Genomic DNA, 11,938 nt, shown 5'->3' on the forward strand with positions numbered 1-11,938 from the left:
CCATATAACTGTTTTTATTATTTAATTAATTATTATTTATAAATAAATAAATTCAACTCAATATCTAAACACAACCTTTAACATAGAGGTGATGTGACTATGAGGTCTGTCTCAAACCAGCTAGAATCTGATTTAAAGTTGCAAAAGTTGAGGCATGTGGTGGGGGTGAGCTGGACCCTCTCAGGGTATCATGAGTTGGCCGAACAAATTAATCGAACATAATTGCTTGCCCCTCCAAACCTGATCCATGGCGTGTATCGAATACGGCATGCTTTGACAATACGTGCATATACACAATATATATATATATATATATATTTATATATATATATATATATATATTCGATCTTCCAAGTCTTCTTTGCTGGATTTGCTGTTTATGTCTATAAAAAGTGGACAGACTTGGATATACTAATTACCATCACATATTGTGGGCAATGCCCACGTGGGCCATCCAGATGTTCGATCGTTGTTGTTGTGTTGCATAACTTGAATTTCTCCAATTTAATGGTATATTTTTTGGAGAAAGAAAACGGAAAAGAGGAAAGAGCAAGAGTTTTAAATTAGCCTCGTTGAGATGGTGCTCAGCATGGTGTTTAAGGCTGCCAATAAAGGATTCGAAAACTATTTATCAAATGGTAGAGGGAGAGTGAGTTGTTGTGTTGAGGATTGAGCACTTGAGCTGGCGTGCTAGACCCATCAGGCAAGAAATGATGGTCACGTCCTGGGAACAATGGGGAGAGAGAAGGGAGGCCGGCCGGGGGCATTGGAAAATCGCAAAACTTTCAACGACAAATTCCAAATCTGAGGTACAGAAAAGAGTGACCAATATATCATGCGATCATGCCTTCTCATTGCATTATCAGAAAGAGGTCGCCTGCGAGTAACGTGAGGACTTTTCCCTAGTGACAGACAACATGAATGTCACGTCCTTGTGAATGATGAATACTCCGGTCGACTCGACACGAATATGATAAATTCAAGGTTGTTTTTGTGGTTAGCCAAGACCCAATTCATAAGTTCTACTATAGTGCTACTTAAAAAAATTTGTTAAGTTTTACTTGTCAACTAATTATTTAATGCCAAATGTTGAGAAGATAATGATTAAAATGATTATAAATATAATTTTTATGAAGATCTTCAAGACAACGATAACCATTCCCAAATCTTACAGCCGCCAAGGATAACCACCATTTGAAAAAAAAAAAGGGTCAGTTAAATTTCTGTACACGGACTAAGCGAATCATTTAAAGATTACATAACGAAGGAAAAAAAAAATTACCTATCCTAGCCAAAAACAAAACAAAAAGAACCTGAACAATTACTGAACAGATAGCCAGATCACTTGAAAGTCTGGTTATCTTCTTCAGCACTCCATCCGTACAATTATGTGCTGCATCATCATCACCATCCTCATCGTCATCACATCTGGCTTCTCTTTAGGCATCTGCCGTACCCTATAATAAAACTTTTTTCACTAAGTATATATAACACCACATATAAAAGGTGTAAAAGAGAGAAAAATGGGATGTTAATGCAAAGGAAAATAATAAGAAGTGTCCAAAGAATGTCCAGCAAAATGCAGGGGTAGATACAGAACAAGGCTTCCACCAATAACCACCTAAAAGACCCCTAATCAGTTCTGCTACCATTAGTGGTTGAAAACATGATATGTATTATCCCTTTCCTCTATTTTTTTTTTTTTTCCTTTTTCATGCATACTCAGCCATACATGTCTATCATTCACAAAACAGAGTACGTCGATTTGTTTAGCAAGGGATATTAATTATTATGAGTATCGACTACTTCAGCAATGAGATGCCAACCAGTTGTAATTAAGCGATCATTGGCTTCCAATTCCAAAACAGGATTAATAGTAAAATCTGATCCAGGTGTAAATATATACCTGAAACTTTCAAACTAGATTAACATCAAGGGCGGCAAGATCAAGTTGCATCTCATGGTCCTGGGCTGTGTCCATTGGAGAAGCTTTAAACAGAGCAGAGGGAGTATAGTTAATCTGGTAATTTACCAGCGTTGGCCCAAAAATGTTGAACCTTCCAGCACTACTGAAAGCAACTTCTGCGTCGGAAGAATGCTTATACACTACTCTAGCACGGCTTGTATCGCGATCAACTTCTGTTTCAGATTCTTTCAAAGGCCCAAAACGCCTAAACATCTTATTCAGGTTTGTTTCTGTTGGGACAGAGTTGACCTCAGAGAAGTTCATCACAATTTCGGCAGGTGAGTTCTCATCCACGTAGCCAGCAGGTTTGTCAGCTGCCACAGCATTATTGCCATCTGAATATCGCTTCCTTGAATATGGCCTACGGCTCACTTGAGGGGGGTCTTGTACAACAGCGACAATTTGATACTCTCTTTTTTTGTTTCTCCGTGGAGGTTGCTCTTCCGAACCATTTTGGACAACCCTATCTGTCCAGTAAGTGTCACTCATATCCTCAAATTCATATGTTTCAGGTGAACCAACTACAGAATGGGATGATTTTTTTCTCTTACCACCACCGACTTTGTCCATAGCCAATAACTCTCTCCTGGAATGATGACCAACTACTACTGAGTTTCTAAAATCGGAGAAGAAGCTGACAATGATATCTGACAAATCATATCCTTTCAGCGGATCTTGTGCTGCCATCTGAAGTTGCGATAACAATTCATCTAGTGATGAGTAATCTGTTGAAACACTCACCCTTCCTCTCTGGGTGTCCTCAGAATCCTGGAAGGAAGCATCAGCTTCATCCCCAGCAGGTATGTCATGGCCGCCATCTAGCTTCTGGAGCCTCTCACTGTTATACTTCAGGATAGAAGGAGACCCAGTCATTTGGCTTGCAACTCTCCGGATACAGTCGCCAATTTTAAATGATGGCTTGGAGAAAGAAGGTGGCATGGTACTGGAAACTTTAGCGAAGGCAATAGTTTTCCTCCCATCTTGTGGTCCATGGTCATCATGGTAATCAACAGTCTTTCTTTTCTTGCCAGACGATGGAGAAACCAAACCACCACTAGTCTTCCCATCTAGCAAATCATCACCATCTGGAGAATCCGTCACACCACCCATTAACTCTGACAAACTTCTTTCTTTCTTTCTGTAAAATACATCATCTTTAAAATCTTGTTTATGTTTATTAGAAGAGCTGTTCTGGTTTTTCGATATCTCCTGTTCAAAGGAAGTCAACACGTCATCGACATGCTCAAATTCTTTACTTGAATGCATTCTGCCCCCAGAAACTAACTTATCCGGGTCACTCTCTCCGCTAAATTGGAATTCAGGCAAACTACGATGACCTTTTAAACGACAGAAAGCCAGCAACTGAGCCTTAGCTATCACAACTTCCAACCGATCACTACCGCCAGAAGGGTACTGTGCCAAGGCTTTCAAATATTTGATTAATTTATCTGGTTCAAAGGAAATAGCACTGGCAGATCTGTCCACTGTGTCTCTTGTGATTGATTCTTGCCGAATTCCAGTGTTCTCAACCATCTGGGATTTGATTCTATCAAAGGCATCTTTTGGTATGCAGGAGCAGGCAAGCCCAAGCTCCACTCGTCTTGAGACTTCTTCCAGAGCACAATCAACAGCATTCTGCAATGCTTCTGAATTGCTCTGCTTCTCAATGTGGGAGAAATGTGTTCGAAAGGCCTTCAACTGAGATGCTTCATTCCAAGCAAACGTTCGATCCCCAAAATATGCCACCAAAAAACAGTCTTTTCTATGATGTTTCATTGCCTTCTCAGATGAATCTGCAGGATCAAATATCTGCCCAGGCCACCATGGATGGCTCCTCACTTTCCCCCATACTAAATCCGATACAGAGAACTCACCTTCATTTTCTGACGGCAGCTGATAACTAGCTTGATGCACTTCACCTATGCTTCCAGCATTTAGAGCTTCCTGTTCAAGGAATTTCTCTTCATCAGCTTTTGACTGTTCAGTATCAGTGATGCCTTCTTCAACTTCCATTCCCTGGTCATCTTTCAAACCAACCTGTTCAGCTTTCATCTCTTGTTCTTCAACTTCAACCTGAAGCCCACATTTTGAATCAATCTGAGCAAAATCATCATTTACATCCAATCCATTATCACCCGATCCACCACCAAGCTCATCGCCCTCAACAACCAATCCACTTTCTGAATGTTCCACATTTTCAAGTAACGCATCTTCTCCTACAACTTGGCTTTCCACACCTACAGAAGCCACAAGTACAGAAGAATCACCTACCCCATTTTCGATTCTAGTAATAGTTGCTTTCTCATCAAAAGCACTAACCTCCTCTGGATTCCCATCCTCAAATGCATCAACCATATCATCCATCAGTTGCCTACCTCCATCTGCACTCACCTCAACCCCTTCTTTCTTCAAACCAGTTTCCCTGGCAACGATGACAACTTCCTGTAACTGGACAACTTGTGTTTCTCCACATGTGGAACCCAGAACCGAAAAAGAACCACCATCGACAGTTCCAACCTCTGTATTCTGAGCTTCCCCATCTAAAACTGTGACATACCGTGGTGTCATGTCATAATTTCCACTATCACTAGCAACTATTTCTCTAACTCTCTCCCCCATGACCGCTCCTCCCTCTATAGTCTCCTCTCTCACCAGTACCTCAGACTCCACCACGACAGCTTGAGTCTGTTCCCCCCGTGACTCCACAATCCCCAAAGAACCCTCAACTCCGGCCTCGGTTCCACATTTTGATGCATCAACACTAGAACCCCCAATTCCCTGCAAACCCGCTTCACTAAGTGCAGCGCCTCCACCCAAAGAATTAACATCTTCCTCCAAAGAATTACCATCTCCCACCGCACCAATCTCATTCTCGACTGCCCCACTCCGCCCCGCCTCCCCGTGGGTACAAACGCCATCAACATACACATCAGAACCCAAAACTTCCACCATAACGTCATCCCCATTACAAGCCCCACCATCCTCTACTCTCTGAACACCCTCCGAAAGAGGCCCCTCAACTTGGGTTTCACCAGCTACATGCTCACTAACTACCACAGTAGCAGGCTCAGTTACACTCCCAACATAAACATCCTTGTCTTTTACCTCATCCATAGAAACAATGTCTGGATATATTGCAAAACCATAAAAAACAGCTTATATAACGAGAAAACTCAAAAAGAAATTGCACAAACTGATGAACCCTAAAGAACAGAACCCAACCGAACAAATCTAATTATACGATCGAGAAAGGAAATAGAAAAGAAGGGAATAGGATAGTGATGGGTTAAGATTGTTTGGTTACCTTGTTAGATCTTCTGGAAAAGAAAGCTGTGAGGCCTTTGGGTTTAGACTTTAGAGAGAGGAGCTACAGAGAGAGGAAGTGGGCAAAGGTAGGTGTCCTTTCCGATGATAGGGAGAGAGAGAGATCCAAGTTCCAACTCTAATAAGGCCGAGTAATGCTCAGTGTCATAGAATTACTGGGACTTCAGGGCCCTAATCTACATCTTCTGTTTTTTTAGAACGTCACAGTTTTTCTACTCAAAATAATCTCTGTTTTTTTTAATCCAAAAACATTTTTTTAATGTCAGAAGAATTTAAAAAGTATAATTCATAAAAAGTATGTTATCTCGATTTCTATAATAAATAAAAGTCAAAATACCTTTCGGAAAATTGGAAAATAAAAAACTTCTTATAAAAGTTTTATTGTCAAATATATTTTCAATTGACCCTATGCTTTTTCCAAACCAGATATATATATATATATATATATATATATAGGAGCTGCTACTCTGCACACCACTTTGACATTTTCCTATATATAGTTTAATTAATCAAAATATATTCTTAATGGGTCTTATAGCACTTTCACAATGTCTCATAAAAAATAATCTATAAAAAGTTTCATCTCTTTTTTTTTTTTTTTTTTTTTTTTTTTTTTTTTTTTTTTTTGTGAAAAAAATCTTACATTCAAATGTACCGGGTGTTGGGAGCTCGGAATTCTCGTCTGTCCAGCATGCGTGATAGTTTAGCCGTCAACCGGAACGAATGTGTTTGGCGTTGGCGTAGGAGAAAAAAATGGTGAAAATTGAATTTTGAAAAATATAAAAAAAAGAGGACTATTTATACGGATGTATAGCAAAATTATTTATAATCCTGAAACAGGAAGGGTTGCCCTTGCGTGTTCCTTCTCGAATGGATGCAATGCTATCGTGTTTTCCTTGAGAGACCGCCCAGGGCACATTTTCAAACTCAGCCCGTCTGATGGGTCCAAAATGATAGGACGATTTATTTTTGCATCGTTTATGGGGGAAAGAAACCACCGCAGCGCAGACGATGAGAGACCAATGGCCAGATTCTCTCTATATTTCACGACCATCCCGAAGCCTTTAACTTAGGTAAGCAAGTATCGTCTTTACCATTCCCCAGAATCCCACACGATCCTTTCCATATCAGCATAAAATTAATGACTTGTGGTACAAAACAAAAGATAGAGACAACAAGGAATCGATCACACCAAACAAGCAATTTTAAAAGGCCATTGAAAGGCAATCCTCTATTCCCAGAGAAATTTACTTGCTACGCATCAAATTTGAGAGAGAGAGAGAGAGAGAGAGAGAGAGAGAGAACCTCCAAATGCCACGTTCTTTTTTGGGGTCAAGGCAAGATATGCAGAAAACTTCATCAATCACCAATCATCCAAAACCAAATATAAGTGTGGGCCCTCTTACCAAATCTCCACATATTCAAGCAGCCAACAATGTCAGGCAACTATAACTTAGATATAGCAAATTTACAGGGCTCATCAGACTATCAAATCCTGTTCAGGTGACGAGACCAATCCTAAAAAGGTCTCCCCTCCAATTCGTGACAATAACCAAAACAAACGCCCCACATATATAGTATTTTGGCTAAAAATAAAATTTATAAAAACCACATAAATTAAGCTATTGGTGCTGAAACCATATAATTTAACCCGCCGTACAATCCACAAAGACAGTTAACATAAAGCTAGAACTTCCTACTCGTTTCCTTGCACAGAATGAACACCCATATGTCGTCCATGTACCTGCAAGATCCCAGAAAACTTGGATTATTGCAATCCAACTAAAAACTAACCCCCATGCCCCCTCAAACTCAGCCAAAAAAAAAAAAAAAAACACGTTTGGTTTCTACACAAAAGAGAGAGAGAGAGAGAGAGAGAGAGGAAATGATGTCATTGCAGAAATTCATTGTTTCTACACAAAGCCTTACATAAAAATGGAAAAATTTCATTTCTATGAGATATGAAGTCTATAAAAATGATGCCATTGAGATATACTTGAGCTTATATGCTTACATCTACCATTATCGCACAAAAAAGACATGTTCGGGTCTCTGCCAGATCAGCTCAGATTACACAAGTACCATAAGAAACTAGTCTCTAAAAGTGGATAATACGAGACTATGCCCTGAAAAAACCACGTTCTCTAAACATAGCAGCATTCTCAAGCTGCCTTCTGATAACAATCATTACAAAGCTCTACCAGCCGATTTTCCTATCTTCTTCATACAACTAAAAAATCGTTGAAGAATCTCAATCCAATAACCAATCTTGGTTGACAAGTCAAATATGGTGCAACAGTCTGTTATTTCTATTAACAAACAATCACATATAGGCTTGATTTTTGCAATCCAAACACATCCAAAACATATTACATTAAGAGTTTAGAAATAACTTATTTAGTCATATTCATGTGTGTGTAAAACTATGTAATGAGCAATCTGAGTAAATAAGTTATAAATGTGGCTGTTAGTCACATCATTATCTGGCATTCAACTAAAGCCACCAATGGTCTTTTTTTTTTTTTTTTTACAAGTATAAAGCCACCAATGGTCTTCTAAACTATTAAATGAAAAATGGATAATGCTCAAAGACAAAGAATCCAAGATATTTTGTTTTTGAATGGTAGAATCCGAGATAAATAACTAATAATTCCTACTTCAAAATCAAGTGTCCATAACCCAATATTTTAATAAGTAATAAAGATTCTAATGGAGAGCGCAAAAGGCTTAGCCCAAGTACACAGGAGGGTCCATTACCCAATATTACTCCTGCCTTGGCAGGAGTCTGGCAGGGAAGATCCAGATATGGTCCTAACCTTCAGCATCAGCAAACTGAATAGAAGACAAACATGCAAGCTATCAATTACCAATTGTGAATCATAATAAATTTGCCAGACAAAGAAGATGAGAAGGGCTAGGAAATCTATTTATGGATAAACTAAATGCCCATAAACAATCAGCAGGATGTAATGAAGAACACCAAATAAATGAACCCTCTATATACATCATTCATTAATAACAAAAATGAAAATTCAAGTTTTTGGCAAACAGAGTCCTAAAAAAATCACCTTCTTTCTAGATGTATATGGCCACAAACTACTGCATCTTCTCTGATCATGCTTAGCAAATTCACAAATCACAACCATGAATATGGAAAAGAAAAGAAAAGAAAGTTTGATATGAAACTGAGATTATTTGTCTTTAAAGAAACAGAATATGAGCAGAAAATATGCAATCATACATTCCTGGACATATAATAAATCCTATAGTTCCGAAGAGTAATCCAGAAATATTATCCTCCCATTTTCCAAAGAAATCTCACATATGTAAGTTGGGAGGGGGGGGGGGGGGGGGGCATATCTACACACACAGAGAGAGAGAGAGAGAGAGTTACTTGGGAGTTCATGTAGTTCAATGACCCCTGATGAGCAAACTGACATTTTTTTATCACCAACAATGCAGAAACAGAACACGGTAAGATAATATTTAAAAACTTAATTTACAAAATCGCATAAGGCAATGAACTATTCAAAATCTCATCCTTAACTACAAGTCTGCACCTGTGGGTTTTGAGGGGCCAGAGCACCAACCGCATCCCTTTTACCAGATGCATCTCCACTCCTAGCAGATCCTTTGGAATCACCCTAATCGAACTCATACCAACAATGTAATTCCTAATATTACTGGAAAGATACTGAGGAAAAACTATAGACCTGTTTGGTCGTGAGTTCAAGAAAACAACTTTTGATTAAAAAAAGACTTTTTTTTTTTATCATGTGATAAACAAAACTTACACATATGATGTTCACTTGTTTTATTTTTCCAAAAATGATAAAAAAAAAAAAAAATCAGAAAACATCATGCTAAAGTTCTGTACAAGCAGGTTATTCAAATATTCTGAAAACCCTTTGGTGGCACCATTTTTCACTGTTGTCTTTTTATTTCTTTTGAGGATTTAAAACATAAGACTGCTTAGAATAACAGGAACCAAACAGTCTCTAGATACTCAAAGTTAGCTAAACTAAGTGAATTTATATTAGGGGAAGAGAGTGGGTTTGCTTACCTCTAACTGTCACAGCAGGATCATCCCAACGAAATCAATCAGACAAAAAAGAGAGAGAAACTGTTAGAGAAAATTAACAGGGAATGCGTCCTACATAAAAATAATATAAAATATATACTATACTAATTCTCCAGTCAATGCATAGAAAAATGTATGGAAACAACAGAAAACAAAATTTTACACTTTAGATTTTTAATCAGCAGGAAAACGGATAATGCCCCCAGGCCAATGAGCCCAATGGAAATAAAGCATCTCCAATGATTTGTGTGCCCGACTGTCTATAAATGAAATGAGTGTCAAACCTATCATTAAAAGTTTATCCTACCAACATCTCCTCACCAAACAAGTAAACATTTTCAAATCAACCTTTAAATAAAATTTATAAAGCATAGACTGTGATACTCGACACTGAGTAATGAGTATGGTGAATGAGATCCCCCGCATCACTTGGGAGGGAGAAGTTCTTGTTTTTTATAATAATTCCAATGGAGCTTTAAATGTATCATTGGCTAGTTATTTTGGAGTATGGATCTAGATGTGACTTGAGCCTTCTCTTAGAACGTTATAAATGCTATCATAGCCCATCCCAACCAGAAATGTGAAACTTAAGCCATATCACGTATGATGAAATGATCCAACGAGGACATTGAGAATATAAGGTAGGGTGATTGCGATACCCCACACTGAGTGTAAGTGTAAGTGTAAGTGTAAGTGGTGTGTGATCCCATATTGTTAGAAATGGAAAAGTTCTTGCTCTTTATAATAATTCCAATAGAGCTCTGATTGTATATTGACTAGTCTTTCTGGATTATTGACCCATATATGGCTTGAAACTTTCCGGGCATTACAAAGACTACAGAAAAAATAATTAATAAAATGTGAAAAGCTAATTACCTCTCTGTACCTAGCTAGGTACACCTTAAGTGGCTCGATATAGTCTTCAAACCCCAACGTCGCCATTGCCCACAACAAATCATCGCCATTAATGGTCTTCCTCTTCTCCTTCTGGCACTTATCGCTCGCCCTAAACAACAAACCACAAAACATTAATTCCATTTCGCAAGTCTAAAACCCAACTTCCCCACAATATACGAATCGTGTTCCACAATAACAAAATTCAACCTCCCAAAATCAACAGTGATGTTTCATAAAACAAAACCTCACTTTCTAAAAACAACAATCACAAGTCATAAAACAAACCCTTACTATACACAAACACGAATGACAATCAATTTCAGAAACTCATACTAAAACAAGACCGTATAAGCAAAATTGGTAGAGAACGGACTCGCTGGTGATGAAGCTGATGAATTCGGAGACGCATTCCTGCATGGTGTCCTTGGCATCCTTGGCGATCTTGCCGTTGGCCGGCAACGCCTTCTTCATGATCCTGCTTATGTTGGCGATCGGCAAATATCGGTCCTGCTCGCGCACCCCCGCCGAGCGCGGGCTCTGATCGCCGCCACTCTCGTGGCTCCCACCCGCTGGACTCGCCGGAGCCTCCGCCATATCCGCCCCCAAAAACCCTAGATCACTGCATTCACACGGTCACACACACATACACTTACCAACCAATCCAATGAAGACAGTATTACGCGCGCATATGGAATCTATATATGTACTGAGAGAGGAGAAAAAGAATGGTGGAAATTGGAACCCTAGGTCCGCCATGGAAGACAATTTCGAGAGGCAGAGTTACCTGTGGAAAGATGAAGAGAAGAAGGCAGAGACGTCGCGGTTTTGTTAGTTTTGTATTTGGCGCGCGTTGGGGAGAGAGAGAGAGAGAGAGAGAGAGAGAGAGAGAGGATTGGTGGAATTGTTTTTTGATGGAGAGAGTGATCGGACGCTGGAGAAGAATGAGAGAGAGAAAGAGAGTGAGGAAAGAGAGGAAGAGAGTTGGATCAGAGAGCGCGAGCCTTTTGGCCTTGAGCTTATCACCACCGTTGGTTGCAGCTTCCCATTTTCATTTTCGTTTCCTTATTTATAGGGCCTACTATGTCTATTTCTCCCCCCGATCAGTCTCCTTCTATCTACTTTGCATAAAAATGGGAGACACGTGCCTCTCTATTTTCTCACTGCACTCTTTCTTCTGATCTTACCAAGATTTAAATGAATTTTAATTTTAAATGCAATTTTCAAACTCGACTCGAAAACTTGACAATAGAACCAGGGGTGTGTGAAATTCTAAGTTAAGAGCAATATTATATTTAGCATTTATCTCCTACTTTCATTTAAGAGAAATATGTCGTTTTAAAAAATATTTTAGTCTTAAAAATATTTTATAACAATAAATTCACAAATTAACATAATTTTGATGTCGTACATCAAATTATAAAAATATTTTTATTATAAAATAGATCTAATATATCGAATGAAGTCATATTAGTCTATAAATTTATTTTTGTAAAATTCTTTTATAAATGTAATTCTTCACCATCAGCTTTTATCACCCTTAAATTCTCTCTTATTTTCTCTAAAGAAAAATTATAATTTCAAATTATGGATTTTAATTATTTAATAAATATTATGATCGGAGTAACGATAGACTTACAAATCTTTTATTATCATTTTAATATTTTTAGTGT

General features: G+C 38.4%; 2 protein-coding genes across 3 annotated transcripts; both read right to left on the reverse strand.

Annotated features, from left to right (window-relative positions):
- Positions 1–1,113: 1,113 nt before the first annotated feature.
- On the reverse strand, positions 1,114–5,440 carry LOC121246311. Its single transcript, XM_041144426.1, has 3 exons — positions 5,271–5,440; positions 1,907–5,091; positions 1,114–1,457 (listed from the first exon to the last, which is right to left on the reverse strand). The coding sequence occupies exon 2, from the start codon at positions 5,078–5,080 to the stop codon at positions 1,916–1,918; it is 3,165 nt and encodes a 1,054-aa protein (XP_041000360.1). The 5' UTR covers positions 5,081–5,091; positions 5,271–5,440; the 3' UTR covers positions 1,114–1,457; positions 1,907–1,915.
- Positions 5,441–6,677: 1,237 nt separating this feature from the next.
- Positions 6,678–11,338, reverse strand: LOC121246314 (nuclear transcription factor Y subunit B-10-like). Of its 2 annotated transcripts, XM_041144430.1 has the most exons (8): positions 11,053–11,338; positions 10,642–10,887; positions 10,248–10,377; positions 9,354–9,359; positions 8,851–8,934; positions 8,685–8,723; positions 8,048–8,122; positions 6,678–7,034 (listed from the first exon to the last, which is right to left on the reverse strand). In XM_041144430.1, exons 2-7 carry the CDS (start codon positions 10,860–10,862, stop codon positions 8,102–8,104), a joined length of 501 nt encoding a protein of 166 aa, XP_041000364.1. In that variant the 5' UTR covers positions 10,863–10,887; positions 11,053–11,338; the 3' UTR covers positions 6,678–7,034; positions 8,048–8,101. The 2 variants fall into 2 exon arrangements, with proteins under 2 accessions (XP_041000364.1, XP_041000365.1); XM_041144431.1 differs by lacking the exons at positions 6,678–7,034; positions 8,048–8,122; positions 8,685–8,723; positions 9,354–9,359 and having other exon boundaries at positions 8,848–8,943.
- Positions 11,339–11,938: the final 600 nt, after the last annotated feature.

Source organism: Juglans microcarpa x Juglans regia, chromosome 1S (genome assembly GCF_004785595.1).
Source record: "Juglans microcarpa x Juglans regia isolate MS1-56 chromosome 1S, Jm3101_v1.0, whole genome shotgun sequence".
In the NCBI taxonomy this organism is placed as follows: Eukaryota; Viridiplantae; Streptophyta; class Magnoliopsida; order Fagales; family Juglandaceae; genus Juglans; species Juglans microcarpa x Juglans regia.

Bases quoted from the DNA above. Each gene is read 5' to 3' on its own strand.
- LOC121246311 (XM_041144426.1), bottom strand. From the start codon at position 5,080: ATGGATGAGGTAAAAGACAAGGATGTTTATGTTGGGAGTGTAACTGAG.
- LOC121246314 (XM_041144430.1), bottom strand. From the start codon at position 10,862: ATGGCGGAGGCTCCGGCGAGTCCAGCGGGTGGGAGCCACGAGAGTGGC. The intron at 10,378-10,641 runs GTCCGTTCTCTA...TTTGTTGTTTAG, and splicing joins ATCAGCTTCATCACCAGCGA to GGCGAGCGATAAGTGCCAGA. The intron at 8,724-8,850 runs GTGCAGACTTGT...AAAAAATGTCAG, and splicing joins TGGCCCCTCAAAACCCACAG to TTTGCTCATCAGGGGTCATT.